This window comes from Danio rerio, chromosome 23 (assembly GCF_049306965.1).
Source record: "Danio rerio strain Tuebingen ecotype United States chromosome 23, GRCz12tu, whole genome shotgun sequence".
NCBI lineage: Eukaryota > Metazoa > Chordata > Actinopteri > Cypriniformes > Danionidae > Danio > Danio rerio.
This window is the reverse complement of record NC_133198.1, coordinates 28,078,839-28,102,105: the sequence shown is the minus strand read 5'-3', so window position 1 is coordinate 28,102,105 and position 23,267 is coordinate 28,078,839. Positions and strand designations below refer to the sequence as shown.

General features: G+C 35.4%; 2 protein-coding genes across 11 annotated transcripts in view; both read right to left on the bottom strand.

The window, feature by feature from the left end:
• Positions 1–7,914, bottom strand: part of wnk3 (WNK lysine deficient protein kinase 3) — a 72,922-nt gene extending 65,008 nt beyond the window's left edge. For all 10 annotated transcript variants that reach the window (XM_021469966.3, XM_021469967.3, XM_021469970.3 and 7 more), the window contains exon 1: positions 7,524–7,914. The gene's annotated coding sequence lies outside the window, so the exon portion shown is untranslated. The remainder of the gene's footprint in view (positions 1–7,523) is intronic.
• Positions 7,915–8,778: 864 nt separating this feature from the next.
• fam3a (FAM3 metabolism regulating signaling molecule A) lies at positions 8,779–23,143 on the bottom strand. Its single transcript, NM_200800.1, is given in 10 exon segments — positions 8,779–9,392; positions 11,875–12,001; positions 12,156–12,240; positions 12,321–12,371; positions 12,454–12,512; positions 12,869–12,992; positions 13,082–13,105; positions 19,435–19,542; positions 19,636–19,709; positions 22,951–23,143. Coding segments are annotated over 9 exon segments (690 nt in total). The 5' UTR covers positions 19,649–19,709; positions 22,951–23,143; the 3' UTR covers positions 8,779–9,293.
• Between the last annotated feature and the right edge of the window lie 124 nt (positions 23,144–23,267).

Sequence of the window (23,267 nt, the reverse complement as noted above, 5' to 3'; positions counted from 1 at the left end):
TTGTTTGCTGGGCAGTCTTTTACTGACACTTTTGTCACTGCAGAAGCCCCTATTTTACCACTATGGAGTAAATGAAAGTAAACTATTTCACTCTCTCTTTTTCTCACTGTGGCCTCTTTGACTTGCTGGCGTAACAATTCCTCTCCTCTCTACTGTTTTAGCGATACTTGTGGATCAAGACGCGAGCATGTCTGCAAAACGAGTTTTCTCCACCGCGCCGGCGCGTTTGAGCCAGTCGCAGCCCTTTCTGTTAAGCGTGCAACCAATCATAGGTGTTTAACAACTCGCTCAAGCGGGATAATGTTTACGTTTGTTTATTTGCTATAAATGCTCATGTTGTTCTGTGCATGTACTTACGTTTTACTAAATGCATTCAAAAAGAATGTTTTCTTTAAGCAGGTCTTATAAAGGTACAGTTCATAGATTTGAGAGCTTGTATTAAAGGACAATATTATATCACAAATACACAGAAAATGTATTTATAGACCATTATGAGGGATGTAAAGAAAAACAATGTTCCCAACGTATTTTCTGTTTTGCATTTTTAATTTCTGTAGCTACCGAGAATCCAAAATGAGCCCCATATTGATAAATAATGTTATGATATCTGTTTTAACACTAGGTTATGATTGAATTGCTTCTTGTTACAGTCATGAAATAGTTTAAAAAACAAGCAGGAAATGTTCATAGGCCAATGACATGACCCCATTGAAATGGTCTATAAATGATACATTTTTACTACAAGAATTCTTGTGCTGTGAAGTAAAATAGAAAATTGTTTATGGCAGGGATGTCCAAACTCAGTCCTGGAGGGCCGGTGTCCAGTTGAGTTCAGCTCCAACTTGCTTCACCACACCTGCAAGGAAGTTTCTAGTATATCTAGCAAGAGCTTGATTAGATGATTCAGGTGTGTTTGATTAGGGTTGGAGTTAAACTCTCCAGGACACTGGCCCTCCAGGACCGAGTTTGGACACCCTTGGTTTATGGAAAGCATCGTCAATGCACTGTAATGCACCGAGATATCGAATTTAACCAAAACGATCCCATGATAATCTTAATGGAACTGAACCATGAGACCAGTATGAGTTCACACCTATAAAACAAATACATTTTATAGTAGACTACAATATTTTATTCATTTATAGTGTTAATACACCAACATTTTTTTTAAATACTTAAATTTACACATGCTTGTTACACAGACAAAAACAACAGCAAAAGCAGGTGTTGATGAGATGATCATATCATAACCCAGGGCTCATCACCATAACCAATTAATCCCCAAAAAGAGAAACATATGCTCTGTCATTCACACAACTACTAAATATTTATCATGGTAACATTCAGGACACTAACGCAATGCAATAAATATTTATCAAACTTAGACGCAAGAAAACTCTATTGTACATATCGATGAAAAAAACATGGTTTATTTATACTTAAAATGTAGAGTTATTCAATGTATTGTGTTAAGAAAATTAAACGGGTTACAGATTGATACTGTAGCATTTGCACATATATTACTGTTAATCTTATGGCCATATTTTACAGTGAATGGTTATGTAGATTAAATAGGGATTGTGGACAGTCAAAAATTGTCTGTGTTGAACTCTGTTAACTTGCATTAGATTAAGAAAAATTCTAGAATGCTCTGAAGAAAGAAAGTCAAAAACATGTTGAATGGCCGGAGGCTGAATAAAATTAAGCAATAGGATCCACCAATACTTCTTTTCCATCCAGAGCTTGCTCTCAGCCTGTTATCAGCTGGGTGAATGAGCACGTTGTAAACTGGCCACGTATTTCCACAGGCTTGGGGAATAATGATGTAGCACCATGTGTTGTTTACCTGATGATAACAAGTCTAAAAACTAACGTGACTTCCGTAGACGTTATCAGCAATTTCCACCCATGCTTGGTTACAGAAAGGCAAATCTTTAGGACCAGATTTGAACTGTTCCTTCCCAGAACATCCTTTTTTGCTGAGGAAATGCAGTTTGAGACAGGGCTACAAGGGGTAAACTTTCAAGGGGGCTTGAAAATATGTGATTGCTATAAATGAGCAATTCCATGGATGTGACATTTGCAGTAAAAACTTAAAATATAAATTCACATAGAAAGTATATTACCATTATATTGAATCATCTGTTTTTATTTTATATAACTAACCAGAGTTATAGAAGCAGAAAAATATCAATTTATAAACATGTTTTGTACTTTAAATGGGGGAAATAAAGATACGTTATGAATGTAGCCAAAAAAGTCTGCGAGTTTAGAGCATACAACATGCTTTGTAGAAATTCTGTGATATAAACTGCACAACCCCCCAAAAACTATGCTTATCAAAAGGATAACAGTTGGCTCTCTGTAGAACAAACATGATTGATTTTACTTAATTTTATATTTTTGCGTTTATGAGTAAAAAATTATTTTAAACTATTATTTTGGAGTGAATTTGTTTTTATTACGAAGGTCCCAGTTGTTTACATCAGCTAAGGAGAGCCATCAGAAGCCACACCTCACCTGCAGAAAATAATTGTGTCAGTCCAGTTTTCAGAGTTGAAGTTCAGTTCAGTTCAGTTCAGTTCAGTTTAAATTTCACGGCTAAAATCCAAACACTGAAGAAAAAAATCCATCCATGCGCAGCTTCACAAGTCCAACATGTTATTATTTATTGATAATATAAATTTGTATAAATATACATTTATTAATTTTGTACATTAAATTTCTGTAATATTAATTAATAACATCCAACTGTTTAGATGATTTATGTACAATACGATTTTCTACAGTAATATTTTCCATGGCTTTTAGTGGATGTATTATACGAGACCTACTGCAACTTACCAAACAAGTGGCTCTAATTGGATTTTCAATGAAATCCTTAAATTAGGTTTTCTTTAAGTTTACCAAAAAAATAAATAAAAATAAAATTGTCACCATTTACATTTGTCTTGAACATGTTTGAACTTACTTTCTTTTATTGAACACAAAAGTGATCAGCATAATAATCAGTAGTGAACACAGTATAATAAAGACACTCATAAAGGTTTGGAACCATTAGAGTTAGGGCTGGGTCGATAAACGATATTATATCGAATCACTACAAATTTGTGTCAATAACAATAAACATTGGACTTTTTTCCCCTCTATATTGATCTAAGAACCAATCACACCGCATTAATGTGCAACAATGCGAATCTTAAAGTGTGTTAATATTAGAGACGTACCGAATTTTCAGCCACCAAAATCTATCGGCCGAAAATGTTATGCCATTTAATGGATTTTGGACTTTAATTTTTGTGGCTTCAGTCATTGTTGAGCTACTCTTTTAAATCTGGAAGCAACAACACTTATATAGAAATACATGTCGTTATCATTCATTATGGAAAATAAATATTGAGATTGCATTTTTGCCATTTCACCCAGCCCTAATTCGAGTGCAAGCACATTTTCATTTTTGGGTAAACTATTGCTTTTCAGCTCCTATACTGACAACATTATTTTGCATTAACCCAAAGATTTGTTTATTTTATTGCAAAAAAAAAGAAAAAAGAAAAAAAATGAAATGCAAAAAAAAAGTCTGTATATCAGATATTGTCTTGCACAAAATTGGACCTTGGGAAAACAGAAGCTAAAGTCTTTTCTTTAAAAAGTGCAATTTATGTACTCATTTAAATTCTGTTTTAAACCTGTATGACTCTTACTGTACACAACAGAATGCAAACATCTATACTCTGAACGATCCAAATACTCAGGAAGACTAACATCAACAAACAGCCATTTTAAACTGGACCCTCAGACATGGTGTCTGTCTTGAATTACTGAGGTACCTACATAATTTACAGCTTAGTTAAGTGGCAGTTCATCCTGAGATGAAAAGGTCAGCCTGCAATGCAAAAAAAGGTCCCACTATGACCATTCATTGTCTGTCATTTCTTTCTGATTGACACTAAAGGCAAGAATCATCAAATGTATCATTTGATATAGTGGATCTTTGCTTCAGGCTCTGACGCAAATAGGCTGGTTAATTTGCTGTCACAATTGATTTCTTTTTAACCAATCACATACTCAATCCTCAGCAAGATTCAACAACTGATATTTCTAGGCAGATTGTTCTGATTCACTAAAACAATAATAATGGCTGAAAATTCTTCTTTTTGCTTTAGAGCTAACACAAGATCCATTTAAAAGTTTAGGTTCATTTAAAAGCTATGAGCAGGTGGATCCAGACAACAGACTAAACAGTGTCAAGAAGACAGTAAATGTTACTAATTGCAATCTGGCGCTTGTAAAACTCCAAGGTGTGGAGTGTGGACTACACTTACAGTGAAGTAACAGCTGGAGAGATGAAGACATCTTTTTTTTTACTCCTCATCCTATTAAGTAACACCAAGAACAACACACAAACACTTTTGTCCAATCTAGGTCAAGCATGTGAAAGTGTGTGTCACTATGGTCACCGGGGTTAGGGTACACAATGAACCAGAAAAGATGGTCTAGATATTGCCTCATACTTCATTTGGTTCATGATATAATCCAGGTGAGATATGTGGATTACACATAATAAGTGGCTTATAATGTGCTTTTGAGGTTCATGTCTACAATAAGCTTCTGTTGTTTTATCCTGTCATATAATATGGGTCAGATTACCATTGAAGCGGAGAGATTTTTAAACATCGCTTGTACATTAATAATCAGCAGAGATTTCTTAGACACACAAAGCCATTTACAAGTTCAAAAAGCGACGGTAAGATAAGACGATGTGGTGTGGAAATGTGGCATTTAATTAGATAACATAGCGGAATGAAGTAAAACTGAATAAGCTGTTCAACAAGTACATTTTTTCACAATTTTGGATGAAATAGTGCTGTACACGTGAAGAAAAAGAAATCTGAACTAGTGTTTGTCATTTAAAATAAATGCAAAATGCTATTGATTGAAGTAATGATATGAAGTACTATACAAAGTCTGCATTTTCTGTTGTGAATGGAAAGGGTGGTCATGTTACAGTTACCACACACATACTGAAGCATGTGTGATGTTTATATTGTTTTCAGCTGTTTCGCTAAAATATGAAGACGTGAGCTTCATCCCCAGAGCTGTGGAGTTTCTTCACCAGCATTTACCATGTAAAAAAACACTATCATCTTACACAAAATCTCAAGTGTTTTCATAAAACAAACTGCGAAAAAATTTGGTATTATAACAGAATGCAGCAGAAACATCCTCACGCAGTTTCTCCAAAAGTAATAACTAAATAAACAAACTTTGTTGGCTCGAGAAATATGAAAGTTTTAAAATAATTAATAATGATTAATAGTAATAATTAGGGCTGCACGATTCTGGCTAAAATGAGAATCATGATTTTTTTGCTTGAATTCAAGATCACAATTTTCTCACAATTTACACAATATGTAAAATAAAGTTTAATATAAGTAGGCTACTTATTATTATTGTTATTTCTCAAACCAACGGTAAGACATTAAAGTAATGTAAAGTTAAGTGTTCATTAAAGTAGACACCATTGGCGGGCACACGCACGTCCTCTCGGTAATAAACAAACAGTGCGTCAGCTTTTGTGTAATTTCGCGTCTGCAAATACGTCATTAAATTACGACAGAATTTTGGTGCGAGTTGGTGTGCTTTGGCTGACCTTATAAATGCAGTATGTGACACTTTTAACACCATTTGAAGGGATCCAAGTTGCAACATATAAAACAATGACCAACTTTACGCTTCTCTCCTGACCTTGAAAATATAATACGCTAAATGGTAGAAAAGCAGAATTAAGATCGTAGCCGTGGGTCGGGACAAATCGAGATTGTGACCTTTTTTCGATTAATCGTGCAACCCTAGAAATAACAATAATTCTAACTTGGTTATTAAAGAATAACGTTTCTGTGATTAATTTGATCAGGGTATATGTGAAACCAACCGTCTGCGCCAATGGTGAAGTGTTTAGTGCGTGACGCATGCACACCAGTGCTCATGGCGACCCGAGTTTGATTCCCGCCTTGAGGTCCTATGCTGATCCTTCCCCTGTCTCCCATGCTTTCCTGTCAATACTCTCTACTGTCCTAGCCATTAAAAGGTAAAAATCCCCCCCCAAAATATTATTAAAATATAAAAAAAACAATTGCTCGTAAAATATAAATTACACTCCAAATAAACTACAAATACACAAAAAGTGTATCAAAAGTACACATTAAATTTATTGCAAGTGTAAAAGTACTTACTAAGAAGAATTTGTTAAATTCTTAAAAAACAAACAAGTTTACAACACTGAAACTGTAAGACATTTCTGATTAAGCAGCTAAAATTCTTGGTGTGTCATTAAAGCAACTCTTATTTGTAATGTTGTTTATAACATTTTTTATATTAAATATTTATTTCTTGCAACATTGAAAATAAGTTTTATTCTAAAATTAATGTAAAAATGCCTGTGAATCACATTTGTAATCATGGTATAATTATGTGCACAAGAAAACAGAGTAAACTGCTAGACTCTGATGACTGTCTCGTATTTTTAATTATGAAAAGAGAGGTCAGTCACATATTTCGAATTATGAAAAAGCAGGCCAAATCAGTTCAGGTCACATACAGTAATGGTTTTATATTTTGAAGGAAAATAAAATCTACATTTGCAAAATAAACTCAGAAAAAAAAAACACTTGTCAAAATGTTAACAACTAAGCGGCTTCCAGTCTTTGAAGAACATATATTGCCTTTTATTTCGCAATTCCACATCTTGACATTTTATTGCAAATAAATCAAAACCTTTAAACATTCTGGAATCAACTTTAAAAGAACTAGGTACATTAATACAGATTTCATCCTTTGCGTGATTAACGAATGCCAGAGAGATCTTACAAACCCTACTACAACATCGTGCTACTATTCAAACAAAGCCAAACCATAAGGCAACTATTACTACAGCACTGACCAACAGTGGCCACTGCCTTGAGTTAAACACACAGAACAGAAGACATGGAAGCCATAAAAACACACAAAAGCGTGTATTTTTAGGTCGCAACTTGCAAACAGAAGAACCAAATTCGATAAATTGACTGCAAGCCAAGGGAAACCTGTCAAGAGCAGCATATGACATAATAATTCAAAGAGATAAATCAAGAGAACAACCGTCTGTCTGAACTGCACACTCAGTCTTCATTTACTCTGACTCGGTAAGCAAGACGGATGAAGAAAATAAAGACATTATAAAGACCACAAACCGCTTTGGATCTTAAAGTGTAAAGCGTATTAAGAATAGGTGGAAACACCTTCAGTTTACAGTCTAACCGCTAATATCGCTCGTCTCGATCAGTCCGTTTGTATTTCAGCACCACCGCGTTGTTAGCATTTAAGCTATGTTTGCCAAGGATTTCAGTGTCTATCAAAGACAATACAGCTACCTAAAGATGTATATTTCAATGTATAGCGTTAATTTATATCAGCAAAGACAAATCCTCGGGATATCACAAGCTAATTATAATTTAGCACAACACTCAGTCAATGGTACTCACCGGTGTGCTGCATCCTCTGTTCGCTATTTGAACTGAAGCGAGCCTGTCGAAAGGGTCTCCTAATTTAATGCCAAGACTCAACAGTTCGTCAGCATCTCGTCGGATATAATCGTAAATTGTAGTATGGCGTTGCCGGTGTTTACTCCTTTTCTCGTACGAGCGTGTGTTTCTCTTGTTTGAGCGGCGTCGTTAAATCCTGCAAATCCTCCTGGACACATCATCTGGTAAAAACATATTGCTCTCCCTTTCCGCCAGATTATCAGCACACCTTTCCGCCGGTGAACGTAACGCGGCGTATTCACAAGAAAATAGCGTGATACATGTCTTTAATTTACATAATTTACAGAGCAGCATCCGTCGCTGCGGCGTTCGCGGTAGTTCAATCGAGCACAATCGTTTCTCCTTTTTCGGTTAGAGACGGAGACGCGCGCGCGCCCGCTCGCTCGCACCGCGTGCTCCAACTATGCGCGCCGCCGCCCCTGTCTGACCACGCGGGGTCGCGCATTGTCCCAGTAAGCAGTATAAGAGTCTGCTATAATTCAATTATATTTTAATAGAGTTGATACTTATTCCAATAAAGGGCATGCTTGACGTTATTTCTGTTTTGGTTCTATTCATAGTCCGGTCCTTCCATAACATCATTTGACAATTCACGTGGCCTTAATTATAAAAATACACTGTATACTTTTCCTCAATTTATTTTAATCTAATGTTATTCTTAACATTGTTTAATTATTTTAAGGTAGGCATTTAAATTTTTGAGAATCATATTTAGTTTGACTTTATATTACGCTTCCCCAGCACTTGCTTAAAAAAAATTTACTGGTTTATTTTTCATTAAATACCAATGATTAAAACATTATAACAAATGACATATAAATAACTTTCATTAAAACTAATTAATTGTAAAGTAAAACATCTAGAAGTTTTTATTAATAATGCAGACTGCCATGTATTACTCTTCCTGCTGCTGCCCTCTAGTGTATAAGATCAGTAACGCCGCTGTCCATGGTGCTTGTTTGTTTGTTCGTTCGTGGACAACACGTGATCGCGAACTGATGTACATGGTTTCCTGCGTAAAAATAAATTCGTGCAGGAAAACTAAGCTACACGTCACTTCCCTTGGAACAAACTTCACCAAAATAACCCACAAAAACAACAGTGCGTTGGTTGCTAAAATTAGGGCAGTCTATTCTAAAAGCCAACCAGTACTCTGGTCAAACACGAGGGAATAAACATGTGCGTGAGTTTATTATGAGATAAGATGTAATCCTTTAATATTTGCTGGCCTAAATAAAACGGCATGATGTTTGTGTTGATTCAAAGATTATTTATAGAGTGCAATGCATTGGTGCATCATTTTTTAAAAACTGCAAGGGGAAAAAGATTGGTGCAACTTGATTCACAAATAGATAATCCCCCAATCAACTCTGTACATTCTTTTATGTGCATATAATTATCTGTCTTTGAATGCAAATGTGATCCTTCAGGCACAGCTTTTATACAGTATCAACTTTATACATGAAATTGTATATATAGAATCATTTAAATATCATTAAAAAATATTAAATGTGCCAGTATTTTTTCTTCATAAAACTATTCTTTTGTCAATCGCAATTCGATTTCCACAGGCCCACACAACTTCTTCCAGTTATTTGTTCAAGTTTTTCCATTTCAGACGTCTGAGCCACTTTTATAATGGAAGCCAATTTAGTATGTAGTTCTCCTTGTGTTTGAAGTATTCATAGAGTTCAAAGCCTGCTTGAGGCCTTAAGTTTCCAAAGGAGCGCGCAGAGGAATGCAGCCATCCATCTCCAGAGACTCCGGCCAGCCTTCATATTTATTATTGCTTTTACTGTTCTTCATTCGCTGAAAAAGAGAGAACAAAGTCAGACGGTAAAATCCCTGCTTAATGATTTTATAATTGCAAAAGATAAACCCATCAAAATGAGCATCCTTTTGACTGGTACTCACTCAAACTTGCTGTCCAACACATTTTATTTGCAGTAAAATCAGTAAAATGTTGTCAAATGGACCGGACTTTATTGTTGTATATTGGTCAGAATGAAGTGTGACTTCTAAGCAAAAATGTCAGATAAAATGCACATGGGTTTTGGAGTTTTGAACAATTGTAAAGCAAGCAAAACTATTAATCCCTAAATGTATAAAGAAAAAAAACAAAGCCTGTTTGATGCTAAGGCAGGCAAAGGGTAGGAATGGTCATTGTTTTTTCAGGTTGTTGAGATGGGTCAAATACTAAATGGGTCAAAAAATATATATAAAATTGCAACCAATTTTAGGAAGTATTACCAAATCTTTAAATTATACCATCATAGTCCGTAAAAAATAAATAAATAAATAAATAAATAGGTGGGTATAGATTAATTATTTTAATCTAGATTAACCTCAAAATTAACCTAGATTAATCTAGATTAAAATGGCTCATTTGAATTCTGCAGAAGACATTCAGAATATGTGTGCTACCCAAATAATAAGTCTTTGAGAACAGTATTAGACCCTCATCTCATGTTTACAAAATGCATCACAAACAGCTTGAGAAACTGTTCTACTATGAAATTGGTGATGAAAATAAATTATGTTCAATAAGATGTACTTGTGTTTACTAAATGTTTATTCAGTTAGACATGAATTTTGGAGAAGGGTCTGGCTGCAGACTCGGTGCAGTGCAATCTTAGCTGCTTGACTCCATTTAAGCTTAGCTTAACTCGCTCACCTAACCCTAACCGTCACAGTGACGTCACTCACTACGTTGAGTGCATTGTGTCTGACATTGCATCACTGACTTAATGCAATCTCAGCTTGCATCATAAAGACTGCATCCAGATACTATTGGAATTTTGAACAGTAAGCCTACATAAGCTCCAAACAGCGATTTCATACGTGCTTTTGATGTAAATAGAGAAAATGCTGCTTCGCAAAGCCAATTTCACAGAGCCCTGACGATGTGTCAAACATTGGAGTATGTTTTCATGGACAACAATACTTTAATGCGATTTTAATATGATAAAAACAATACTCTGATTAAAAGTCTAAAATGTAAACAGCAATTTTAAATACCTTAATGCCACTTAAGTCATAACTAAACTAAACAAAAATGGAATAAAGATGTGGAGTACACATATATTATTGGCATTACTGTAGTAAACACCACAATCAAACTATTACTTGTATGTATTTTGCAATATTTTCCTACAAGATCCACACAGGCGGCTGTCAGTAAAGGACCGTGCGCAAACACACATCACGAAATGAGGAATTTTTTTTTCTTTTTATTTGGCGTGCATTATTAAATTCCAGAACACTTTCACCAGTCCTTACTCCTTATTTGTGTCTAATATCCCAGTTTGTCACGACGACATGAAAGAAAAGATCATGAGTTAAAGTGAAACTGCCTTACTGCAGTTAAAGTCAGGCATCCTGCTGATTTGATTCAGGAGGGCACTTTTTTGTCAGACGGCCCACTGGTCAGGTATACATCCGCGGTAAAAAAATCAAGGTGAAAGTCATCATAGCTTGCATAGAATAGACCCAGCTCCCAAACCAAATTTAAGAATAGATTAACGGCAAATTTTTTTATTGCGCAATAAGAGTCTTGCGTTAATGCAGCACGTTAACGTCGATAACAGCGTTAAATATACATATTATTTTTGATGTTCATTCAGAATATTTATATAGATTTACATAAACAGATTTGTTAACAACATGTAAAATGACATATACTGATGCAAAAATGAAACAAAACTTATTGTATGGTTTGAAGGATATTGGCAGGACTGAAAATGACTAGTGCTAGTATTTTGAGGCTTCAATGTGATCCTTAAATAGGCTATTTTAATATGTCAATAAACGATTCTTGCTCTAAATATGACAATATTTTTGTTGTAAATAAATTACTGTTACAACAATAACATTTAACCAGATGCTTTCTGTAAATCATAGGGAAAGCAATTTAAAATGGTTAGTTTTTTGCTGACAAAACAAAACTAAAAAAAGTACAAATGTAGGAAAATTTCAATCTGTATTAGATTTTTTAGTGATCAACCCATACATAATGATAAAACAAGTTTAAAGGGATAGTTTAAGCCAAAAACAACAATTTACACAATTTTACACACCCACAAATGCTTCCAAACATTTATGAGTTTCTGTTGAACTTTTCTTTTAAAATAATGTTTGAAACCTGTAACCATTAACTTACATATGAAAAACAAATTGAAGTCAATGGTTACAGGTGTCCAATATTTTTTTGTGTCCAACAAAAAAAAAAAAAGAAACTCCCCTAAATAAATACATAAACATAATTAATAGGCACCTTTTCCATAACTCCTACCTGTTCAAATGGGCTCTTATTCTCAATTCCTTTGGCTCCAACAAACACCCAGCTGTCCCTGAAGCTCAGCTCCTTCGCTGCAGTACTTCCCAGTTCCTCAAATATCCGCCTAGCCTCATCATTTAACCTGGGAATGAATTCATTACTCTGATTTAGGCCTTGTAAAAATGATGACTAAACACTGCATGAAAAGAACTCATAATGTGCTCTTAATTCAGAAAGACCAGATCACGAAAAGACAATAATCAAGAGTTTAAAAGAAGGTGTGAAAATAAACTTACTTAGTGGCCGGGTCATCAAAAGAGGCAACAAATACTAATGTTCCCTCATGAAGAGGCCGAATAAACTTCAGCAACTCTGAAACATCTGGCAAACAGGAAGAAAAGAATCCTGTTCATTAATCATTTCTAATAGAGATAACTGCAATCCTTCAAATGTCAACTTACCTCCTGCCCACATATCAAAAGCTCTTATTTCCAAAACATCTCCGGTGACCCCTGAGAAAAGCGAAAAAGACTGATCATTATGAAACCATTTTAAAGTACATTAGAAATATATCAGTAAAGAAGAACCATTTACCATTTACTAAAGCAATATTGAGCCCTCTGCCGACGTTGTTTTTAGCACTGCTGAGGATACTGTAAAACCAAACAAGTAGAAAACAATAAGCATCTCAAAACCACATTTCTACAGTATTAATTTAAATAGAAATAGGATGAATTTTTAGGTAGAAGTTAAGGGAAGAAATCAGAAAATGAAATATGAGCTAAACACAGGCATGGAAAGAGAAACCATCGCCTACTTGCATCACGTTTCCCAATAAGATAATGAGTCTGGAAGTGATGGCAATGAGAAAACAAAGAGGACATGGTGAATAGCAATGAAGACAGAACGAGAAATAGCGAGAAAGGTTGCATGCAGAAGTTATTGTGCAGAGGTGGTCATGCAAGCTCATTAGAGACACCGCGGCAATCAAAAAGGTCAGACAACTTGCATTTTGTCCTCCAGACAGATTTTGGGGCCGATGACATTGGCAGCACCAGAGGTCAGACGAAAGGCGAGATGTTTGGGGGGACACGGTGCTGACAGGCCACATTTGTACTTGTGTGGTCGTGGTTCTGCAGGAGAGCAGGTTATTAAAGTGATCAGATTACATGGTTTTCATGGAAATGTCAAAGTGCATGTTTTTAATGCAAAGTCATTTTACCTGGAGTGGGTTCTTCTTCTGCACCTAGAAACCATAAAAAATTGTGAATGATCAATAAACCACTGAGACTGATATTGTACAATATATTCTAATGGTCAGCCTTTTTATATAACCATGGCTGGTCTCTGACATTTGGCTTTATCTTTAAAAAGTCTTTCATTAAAAAACAATATAGTAGTTTGTTTATTTGTTAAAGGCTGTAAACAGTTGATGGATGAATAAACGGACAGACTGATGGACAGACATCAGTCTGGATGGGCAAACGGATGGATACATGGATAGACAGACAGGGACTGATGTGTGGACAGACATAAATAGTGGAAAGAGGCAGTTAAGTGGATGGATGGAAGGACGGATGGACGAATGGACAGACGGATGGACAAACTATCGAATGGATGGACAGACAAACTGATGAGTGGACAGACAGGTAATTAGTGGAAAGAGACAGATAAGTTGATGGATTAATGGATAGACAGTCATATGGATGGATGGATGGACGGACAAACGGTCAAATTGATGGATGGATGGACAAATGGTTGGATGGATGGATGGATGGATGGACAAACGGTCAAATTGATGGATGGATGGACAAATGGTTGGATGGATGGATGGAGGGACAGAGACTGATGAGTGGGCAGACAGGTAAATAGTGGAAAGAGACAGATAAGTGGATGGATACATGGATGGACAAATGGTCATATGGATGGATCAACAGAGACTGATAGTGAAAAGAGACAGATAAGTGTGGATGGATGGATGGGCAAACGGTCGGATGGATGAACAGACAGACTGATGAGTGGACAGACAGATAAATAGTGAAATGAGACAAATAAGTGGATGGATGGATGAATTAACATAGACTGATGAGTGGACAGACATAAATAGTGGCAAGAGACAGATAAGTGAATGGATGAATAGATGGACAAATGGTCATATGGATGGATGAATAGATGGATGGACAAACGGTCAAATGGATAGATGAATCAACAGAGACTGATGAGTGGACAGACATAAATAGTGGAAAGAGACAGATAAGTGGATGGATGAATGGACAAAAAGTCATATGGATGGATGGATGGATGGATGAATGAATGGACAAATGGGCGGATGGATGGATTGAAAGACAAATGGTCGGATAAATGGACGGACGGATGGATGCAAAACAGCCAGTGCAGAACAATAGAATGCAACCCATTTAATTTAATAATCATATTTAAAACATATAATTATACACATTCATCTTGATGTCATTCTGGTTAATACAATATGTACCAAAATAATACTGTTAGGCATATTTAGAGCACAAACCATTTGATGACAAGTCAAAATGTCTCTATTTGAAGGCCACAGTTCAGCACTACAATATTAAATAATTAGGGTGGGTGAACGTATCGATATGGCACAGTATTGCACTAATTTCCATGGCAATACTGCAATGATACACAGGATGTCACTATTGATATTTAAACTAATATTGTTTTATAGGAAACCAAAGAGTCTGTGTAATTCTGGGGGAAACTGATTTGCTCCAACATAACCTGAGCTGAGCGCACGAGTGGCAATGAGCAGCTGTCATTATGTAAAGTGAAGAGATTGTGGAATGTAAAGCAGAGATCATTCATGTTGTTCTGAGAGTTTATTCAGTCATATTGTGGGTTTTAATGCTATAAAGTACGTTTGCACATCTTTGTTGCAGTATAATCAAGATTTACGTTTTATGATTACCCATTATGTATAATTAACAGCACTTTGCAATTTTCAGCACCTTGCTAGTTTTTGCTGCACTCCCTGTTTGCTCATTGTGATAAAATGAATCTGTGCTTAAAACTATTGCATGGTTGATAGTTTAATTCGATTTGTTCACTATATGATCTGTGATGCACATAATATTTAGTCATGTTCCCATACACATGACAGCACATGGTAGTTATTTGATTACCGTATGTTAAGTTATTTGCATCTTTTTTATTACCATGTATAGATATTGATTTCTAAAAAGATGATACATTTGTTTCTTTCAAAACAACACACACACAGTTTTAAGTTGTATAAACTTCATTCGAATATAAAGACTGTATTCCATTGCCTACTGCAACTGTTTATAAATCTCCTAAATCTCAAATCCCCCAAATTTTAGCTACTGGTCTGGTTTCTGTGCTGACCAACACCTGGGAGTGACTGCTACATAACAACTGACCCAACAATAGAAGCCAATACATTCCTTTAAAAGGGATGGTTCACCCAATACTGACAATTCTTTCATTGTTTACTCACCTTTCACTTGTTCCAAACCTGTTTGAGTTTCTTTCTTCTGTTGATCACAAAAGAAGATATTTTGAAGAAAGCTGTAAACCTGCAAGCACTGGTTTCAACAGTATTTGTTTACCCTACTAATCCTACTATATCTCTAAATGATCTTCTTTAGTGTTCAACAGAATAAAGAAATTTATAAAAGACCACTTAATGAGTGTGTGGTGCATACATTTCATACAAGTCTCCCGAAAAATTTGGCTGAAAAATAAAAACAATTTCTATCCGCTTGACTGGTGCTGGTCTTGAGTTTTTCTTGTGGTAAGCAAGGTCACATTCTTTGCAGAAAGTGCAAACAAGATTTATGACAGTTCTTCATTAAAGAGTTGGTCAGTTGGTCTGCTTGATAATCCCATTATACAGTGTAGCAATAAAACTAAATTGAAATAACTAAACAGAAACATTTCTCAGTTTGTTTAAAACAAATGCTCCCAATGTTGTCCTTTATTGACAATTTGAAGCTGAAAAAAAGTTAATAAATTACAATAGGTCAAAGAATATATATATGTAATACTGCAATAATATTGTATCATGATGCATATATCGTGATAATATCATATCGTGGGCCTGGGGAATGATTCTCACCCCTATTCATTATAATTAATTGTAATTTTAAATGTCTATAATTTGTCATAACCCTTTAAACCACCAGGTGGTTAATTACCCATTTATCAGTACAATGATTTTATTCATTTTAAGTATTCTTACTTAAATAGTCTTGCATGATGTTATTTTTTTTAACATTCTATTGTGTCTCAATAGAAAATATGCTTTATTTTATCTGGCCAAAACTTCCATTTACTTTAGATCATAACAAATGAAACTTACTTATTTCTGATTAATATAAAAAAGCCTGAAATAACAATATTTTATTTAGAATATAGAAGAAATGTCTTTAGGCCTTTATGGAATAAAACAAATATTAACAATTTACTCAAACCGATAGCTAATAAATACAGAGAAACTGGGAATTGATTTTGAAGTGATCTTGTGTGCGTGTACACACACACACACTGGCCACTTTCTAGGTATATCTTACTAGTACCGGGTTGGACCCCCTTTTGCCTTCAGAACTGCCTTAATTCTTCATGGCATGGATTCAACAAGGTAATGGAAATATTCCTCAGAGATTTTGGTCCATATTGACATGATAGCGTCACGCAGTTGCTGCAGATCTGTCGGCTACACATCCATGATGCAAATCTCCCGTTCCACCACATGCCAAAAGTGCTCTATTGGATTTAGTTCTGGTGACTGTGGAGGCCATTTGAGCACAGTAAACTCCTTGTCATGTTCAAGAAACCAGTCTGACATGATTCGTGCTTTATGACATGGTGGGTACACTGTGGTCATAGAGGGATAGGGATGGACATGGTCAGCAACATTCTCAGGTACGCTGTGGCGTTGACATGATGCTCAATTGGTACTAATGGGCACAAAGTATGCCAAGAAAATATCCCCCACACCATTACACCACCACCAGCCTGAATGGTTAATGAATGGATCCATGCTTTCATGTTGCTGATGCCAAATTCTGACCCTACCATCCAAATGTTGCAGCAGAAATTGAGACTCATACCAGGCAACGTTTTTCCAATCTTTTACTGTCCAAATTTGGTGAGCCTTTGCGAATTGTAGCCTCAGTTTCCTGTTCTTTGCTAACAGTAGTGGCACCCGTGTTGTGCATTCCGTCTTTCGGATGAGACGTTAAACCGAGCTCCTGACTCTCTGTGATCATTAAAGGGTCACGAAACACCAAATCACATTTTTTGAGCTGTTGACAGTCGTATATGTGTCCCACACTGCTAAAAACTATTAGGACACCTATATTTCACAAAAAAGTGTAAATTGGTTGTTTTTGCATTATTTCAAGCAAATTCGTACTTCCGGTTTGAAACTGTGTCACGGCCATGACATAATAGCGTTGTATTCCAGCGTGCAGACTGGGCGTCTGTGCCAGAGTGTGTCTTATTACGTCTTACAGTGTGTTGCATTAATGCATGAGTAAGGCTTGGTTCAAACCAATCAGCACGCTCTATTGTGCAACTTCATTAATATTCATTACTGTCATAGTGTTTAGACGGCAGAGACGCCACGTTGTATTGGCAAAACAAGTGTGAAGTGTTGCTTTTATAGTTTGCTGCCGTTAAGTTTTGTTTTCATTTTCTCTCTGTGAGAGCGCAGCTGGCGTCACGTGTGGATTAACAGTGTACTCGACGCTCGACAACAATAACTTCAAGTCTAAGGAGGATTATTGTTTACCTGAGAGCTGTTCTCATCTGCAAACGCTGAGATCCGGATTCGCTTGTAGTCTCCTCTAAATAAAGACGCGGCTCTAGTTGCTGTGGATTGTCCTGTCGCTACAGATTTGGTAAGTGAGCGACCAGTGCTCTTTTTTTAGTCAGTTCGTATTTTATTCATATCAAACAAACTATTGCACCGAGTGTAAACAAGTTAGCACAACAACCAAACTATAACCTCGTGTTGGATTTTGTGACCGGAATAACACACACGGCTTTCTGACGCTACCTGCCGTGTGCATCTAAGTTTCCGGGAAATGCTGAGTTTTTTTTTCTCTCATTCGCCGTGCGGTATCAAACACTGCATGAAAAATACACGCTTAGAGCAGTTCCTCGAATCAAATATCACGTTTGTCGCGAGGGACATGAATGAATTCCCTGAATGAAAGAGCCAAACTGCAGTTAAAGTCCACCATTTAATAATTTGGCAAATAATTCGACCACAGATGTCCATGTAAACACAGTCACATTGTCCGCTGTGGTTGTGTGTTTTGACTCTGAAATTCAGCGCGCCCAAATAGACACTCCCACACCAAGCCTCTTTTCTTCCTCCGACACTCCCCCCTAAACAGAGCTGGACACGCCCACTTTTCTGACTTTTTCCAAAGTAGATGGTGTGTGGCGAGCGCACTGGTTCCGTTGTCCTGTGGCTGCCGTCGCATCATCAAAGCGGATGCTGCACACTGCAACAGATTGCCTTGACTATGTCTACATGCCTAAATGCATTGAGTTGCTACCATGTGATTGGCTGATTATAAAATTTGCATTAACGAGCAGTTGGACAGCTGTATCTAATAAAGTGGCCGGTAAGTGTATATAAACACATACAGCCATTGGCTACTGTGTGTGTGTGTGTGTGTGTGTATATATATATATATATATATATATATATATATATATATATATATATATATATATATATATATATATATATATAAGCGCTGTCAAAATTAGTGCGGTAACGCATGCAATAAATTTTTAATTAATTAACGCAATTAACGCAGTTGCAGGTTTTTTTGTACTTTCTGTTGTGGTGGACGTGTGTTCAACATGCAAGAAATGTGTATAAGACCAAGGAAGCACTTTTTGAAGGCAAGTTCCAGTATAAAACAATTAGTTGCATCTCAGGTTATCCAGAGTTTCATGCAATTTCGGGTGTTTCATTTTTAACTTTCGACTTCTGTTGTAAGTTGATACCGCATGGCGAACAAAAAGAGAAAACCCCCCGCATTTTGTGACTCTGTGTTCCTTTAAGGTAATAAAATGCTGCTTAGGCTACACGGTAGACTTTTAATAAGAGTATAATCTTAACCATATTAAAATCAGAGTATTGGTGTCTTATGTAGGTGTACTCAGAAAGTCTCTGGTGAAGTCGCGAGCAGTCAAAGACAGGGCATTACTCTGCCTCATTCAACATGGGCCCTCCAAGGTTAGCATGTTTCCTCATTAAACGCAACGGAAGTGTATGCTTAGCGTGGTGTGTCAGAATCCTTGTGAAATACAGTAAAACTTTAGAACGCTTAGTTTAAGCAAATTTGATGAACGCGATCATGCGTGTTGAACCTAAAGGGAGGTGCTCCAGGGCGTTGTGTGTGTGTGTGTGTCTTTGTCAGACCCGTTGAGGGGTGTTGAAGGTGCGATTAATTAGTAAATTTTTTTAATCGATTGACAGCACTAATATATATATATATATATAAATAATTGCAGAATACAGTGGTCAACCAATATACATAACATCCTTACCAATAAAGAGTGAATGTATCAAAGAGTTTCCATCCCCTCCTAGCATGGAGTTTGCCAGGAGCCAAGTAAATCCCAAAAGAAGAATCAAAGCAATGGCCCGCAATGTCACTGAAAAAAAACAGGAAGGAAACAGCACTTGAAAGCCACCATCATAAGAAAATAAACTGTCACATGAGAAGAAAAAAAAACACACACACAGACCTGCAAACCTCATGGTAGAAAGACGTCAAAATCCAATAAGCAAATGGACACTCTAATATTCAATTTGAAATATTCTGTTGGGAGAAAACAATAACGTCATGTTTGCAAAGCAACAAAGTTATTGACAAAGATAAACATGAGATGGCAACCATTTCCTTCCAAAGAACATACTACCAGTGTTGTATTACACAGAGCCTTTCAACAGTTTAAATACACTTTCAAAAAAGACAATAACAAAAATAAAAGCACAAACTGTGAAGTAGAACATTACAGCAAATGAAGCACAAATAATACAGGCATTACATAAAGGCGACAAATTATCACAAAAACAGGACACACAACTTTTCTGTAATGAATAGTTCACAAAATAAATGTTCATTATTTACTCACTAGGGCTGCATTGTATTAGAAAAATCAGATATTGAAATATTTATTGCAGGAAAAACAAAATATTGCAATAAGTATGCAATTGTGTCTTCAAGACGAAAACAATTAAATATAACACAAATTTGATAAGTACTAAAAATGCCATTCAAACAAACATATGTTGTTTATATCAGACTTGTTACAAGAGTATTACTTCATGATCATACAAATTCTAGCAGAACTTTACTGAATAATCCTTTAAGCGAGTTCACAATGACAACATAAAAAGACTTCTGCTAAAACAAAAAATAAGATATTTTGAAGAATGTTGTAGAATAAGGTATAAACCAGGTTGGTAGTTATTGATTTGTGATTTGATTTAAGAAAGAAATACTGGAACCATCTGACTGGTGCATTAAAGAAGTCAAGAAGCCGTGATGAAAAATGCATAAATGACTGTTTCAGCACATTTCTGATGCTAATAAAAGGACAGAGCTAGGCAATATAACACACAAAAAAAGCTGTTTCGGTTGAAAGAGATGATGCGAGCTGCAAAAGAAATGGAGAAATCAAAAATGACAACTAGAATGTTCGGTTATGGACACATTACTACCAATCTTTCAGTATTAACCTAAGTTTTGTATAGTGTTTCAGTTGAGCCAACTTTGTCTATAATTCACACAAGCAGGTATCTTAGTGGACATTCAGGTTTACAGACAGTGTAGCAGGATAGATTACTCAGATATTATAGTGGTAATGAGCGCAAATTACATGATAACAATCGCAGTCATTAACATAATCTAGATTACTCATTAAAAGCTATTTATTATGACTGCTTTTGGTCTACTTTCAGATTTATTTTGACCTAAATAATAACATATGTTGATCATTTAAATCATAAATGTGACTATTATTTTTTTAATAAAGTAAATTGCAGTTTTTACTACCAAATGCATTAATCAGCACACTACAATAAGTTTATCAAAACCAGGATAAATGATAGAACTACACAAGCTTTAAAAGAGATTATAAATATTTAAATCATCAATTTAACACTTGAACATCCAAATTTATAATATTTGTTTACTTGCACATCAATGATTGTAGTTGACCATTAACTTACACCGGAGAACTGTTAATATGTAAATGTATTGGTAAATTACAGATATAGTAACTTGAAGTAAATAATAGATAGATAATAAAAAATAAGACTTCAAGTGAATAGTTTGGGACAAGTAAATATGTTAGGACAGAGGGTTTCCATACACAAAAGGTTTGTGATCCTCTACAATTGAGGTAAAGTTGGTTTTATATTCAAACATTCGTTCAGTGACAACTTGTGACAGGCTCCCTATATTCTTACCCATGGTACATTGTATATTTGGTCTGAAATATCATGTAAGTATGACTTTAAACAACATTAGTACTGTAAAAATGTCGTATTTTGATAGTCATTAGTTGCTAATATGGGTTCCTTATTTAGCATTTGCAAAAAAATATTTTACTGAAAGTATGTTATAAATATTATATACAGAGAAAGTCTGAATGTGTGAATATAAAACCAACTTTATCTCAATTGCTCTGCATCATATAAACAAGCTAAACAAATATGAAAACAAATGTACTTTTGTCCTGCAAATCAGAAAAATGCCTTTACACCATGAACATAATTAATAAATTTATTCCTGATAAACCACTAAACCTCAATAATAACCATTGAATGGATTTTTTCCTAGACATTTGACTGAATATTGCATTCTATTTACAAAAAAAACAAAAACAATCTGAATACAAGTACACTCTAAAAAACATTAAGTTATTTATTTAACCAAATGTTTGAGTCAATAATATTTGGTGCTTTGTTGTCTTATTTTAACCTTTATTTGGTTATTTATTAATAACTCAACCAGTTGGGTTAAATATTCGGTGCTTTGATAGGTTATTTTAACCTTTATTGGGTTATTTATTTAATAAATTAACCAGTTCGGTTAAAAAATTTGAATTTCAAGTCAACTGATTTAACTGACATAGTGCAGCTGTATTAATACGCGTGCATATTGTTGTTTTCGCTTTATAACGTTTTTTTAAGCTCTAACACAATAATGTTGTTGTTTCAAATTACCTGTCTGTTTCACCAGCACTCTTAATTATTGATGATACAAACTCGTGCTTCATGGCCGATGTACATTAAACAGACAAAAACGCTGTCTCTAAAATTTAAAATGTAGTGGAAATTAATCATTTTCCATATTTTTTTAAAACTGCATGTTATATACACGGCCATAATTATAAAATTAATAGTTATGCAGTGTTAGTAATAGTAGCACTAGTAATACCAGAATGGAAAAAAATAACATTCAAGTAAAATAAGCCAATGCATTGGAGTAAAATAACTCGTAGTTAGGAAGGTGATATAATAACCTAGTTAATTTGTATGTTGGGGTATTTTTAACCAAACTATTTTAACTGAGTAAGTTACTACATTACTGGAATTTTGTTATGTCATGTAATTGCATGTAATAATCAGTTACTACCTACCAATGAAAGATAAAGGAGGTATTTCTTTAATGTAGAAAATATGTTAAAAACCACACATGCAAATCTGGCAAAGGTGTGGCATTTACGATTTATGATAACAACAAGTACTTATTTCTGAGAGTCAGTCAGGAAATAAAATGCGTAAGGAAATTCTCATTCTGTTAATTATTAGTTTATTCTAATGGATCTGCCTCGACGTTGAATGGCCAGCAATCATTTTAAACTCTGTTTTCCAATTTGCATCACATGACATTAATCTCAGGTCAGTAGAGAAACAAACCTCACAGGATTTGCCACCTAGACACCACTGAGTATATTAAAACAACAAAAGCAAAACAACTCTTTATGAAACTAAAAAACAATCGTTTTAACAAAACACACATAAAACAAGTATTCAAAAAATAAAAATACCTTCCAAACTGACATGTGAAGCGACTCTGCAGCAGGTTTGCTTCTTTCTCTTCGAGTGAAACTGACTAATTTACCCGCGTTAAACGCAGCGCCTTCATCTTAACCATAATCTCGACTGTCGCCTTAAACGGGATATAAATATTTCGAACACACAATGCAGTAGCTACAAAATATCCGTGTTAGTTGTCCGTCCTCTGGGAAGCTGTTCATATTTTGCAGTACACCAATCCCGAAGACAAGCTTCCGGTTTAGAACGTTGGACACGTGGTTCTTGCGTGCACCCGATGTGGATATGCAAACATATCTGAGGCTCCATT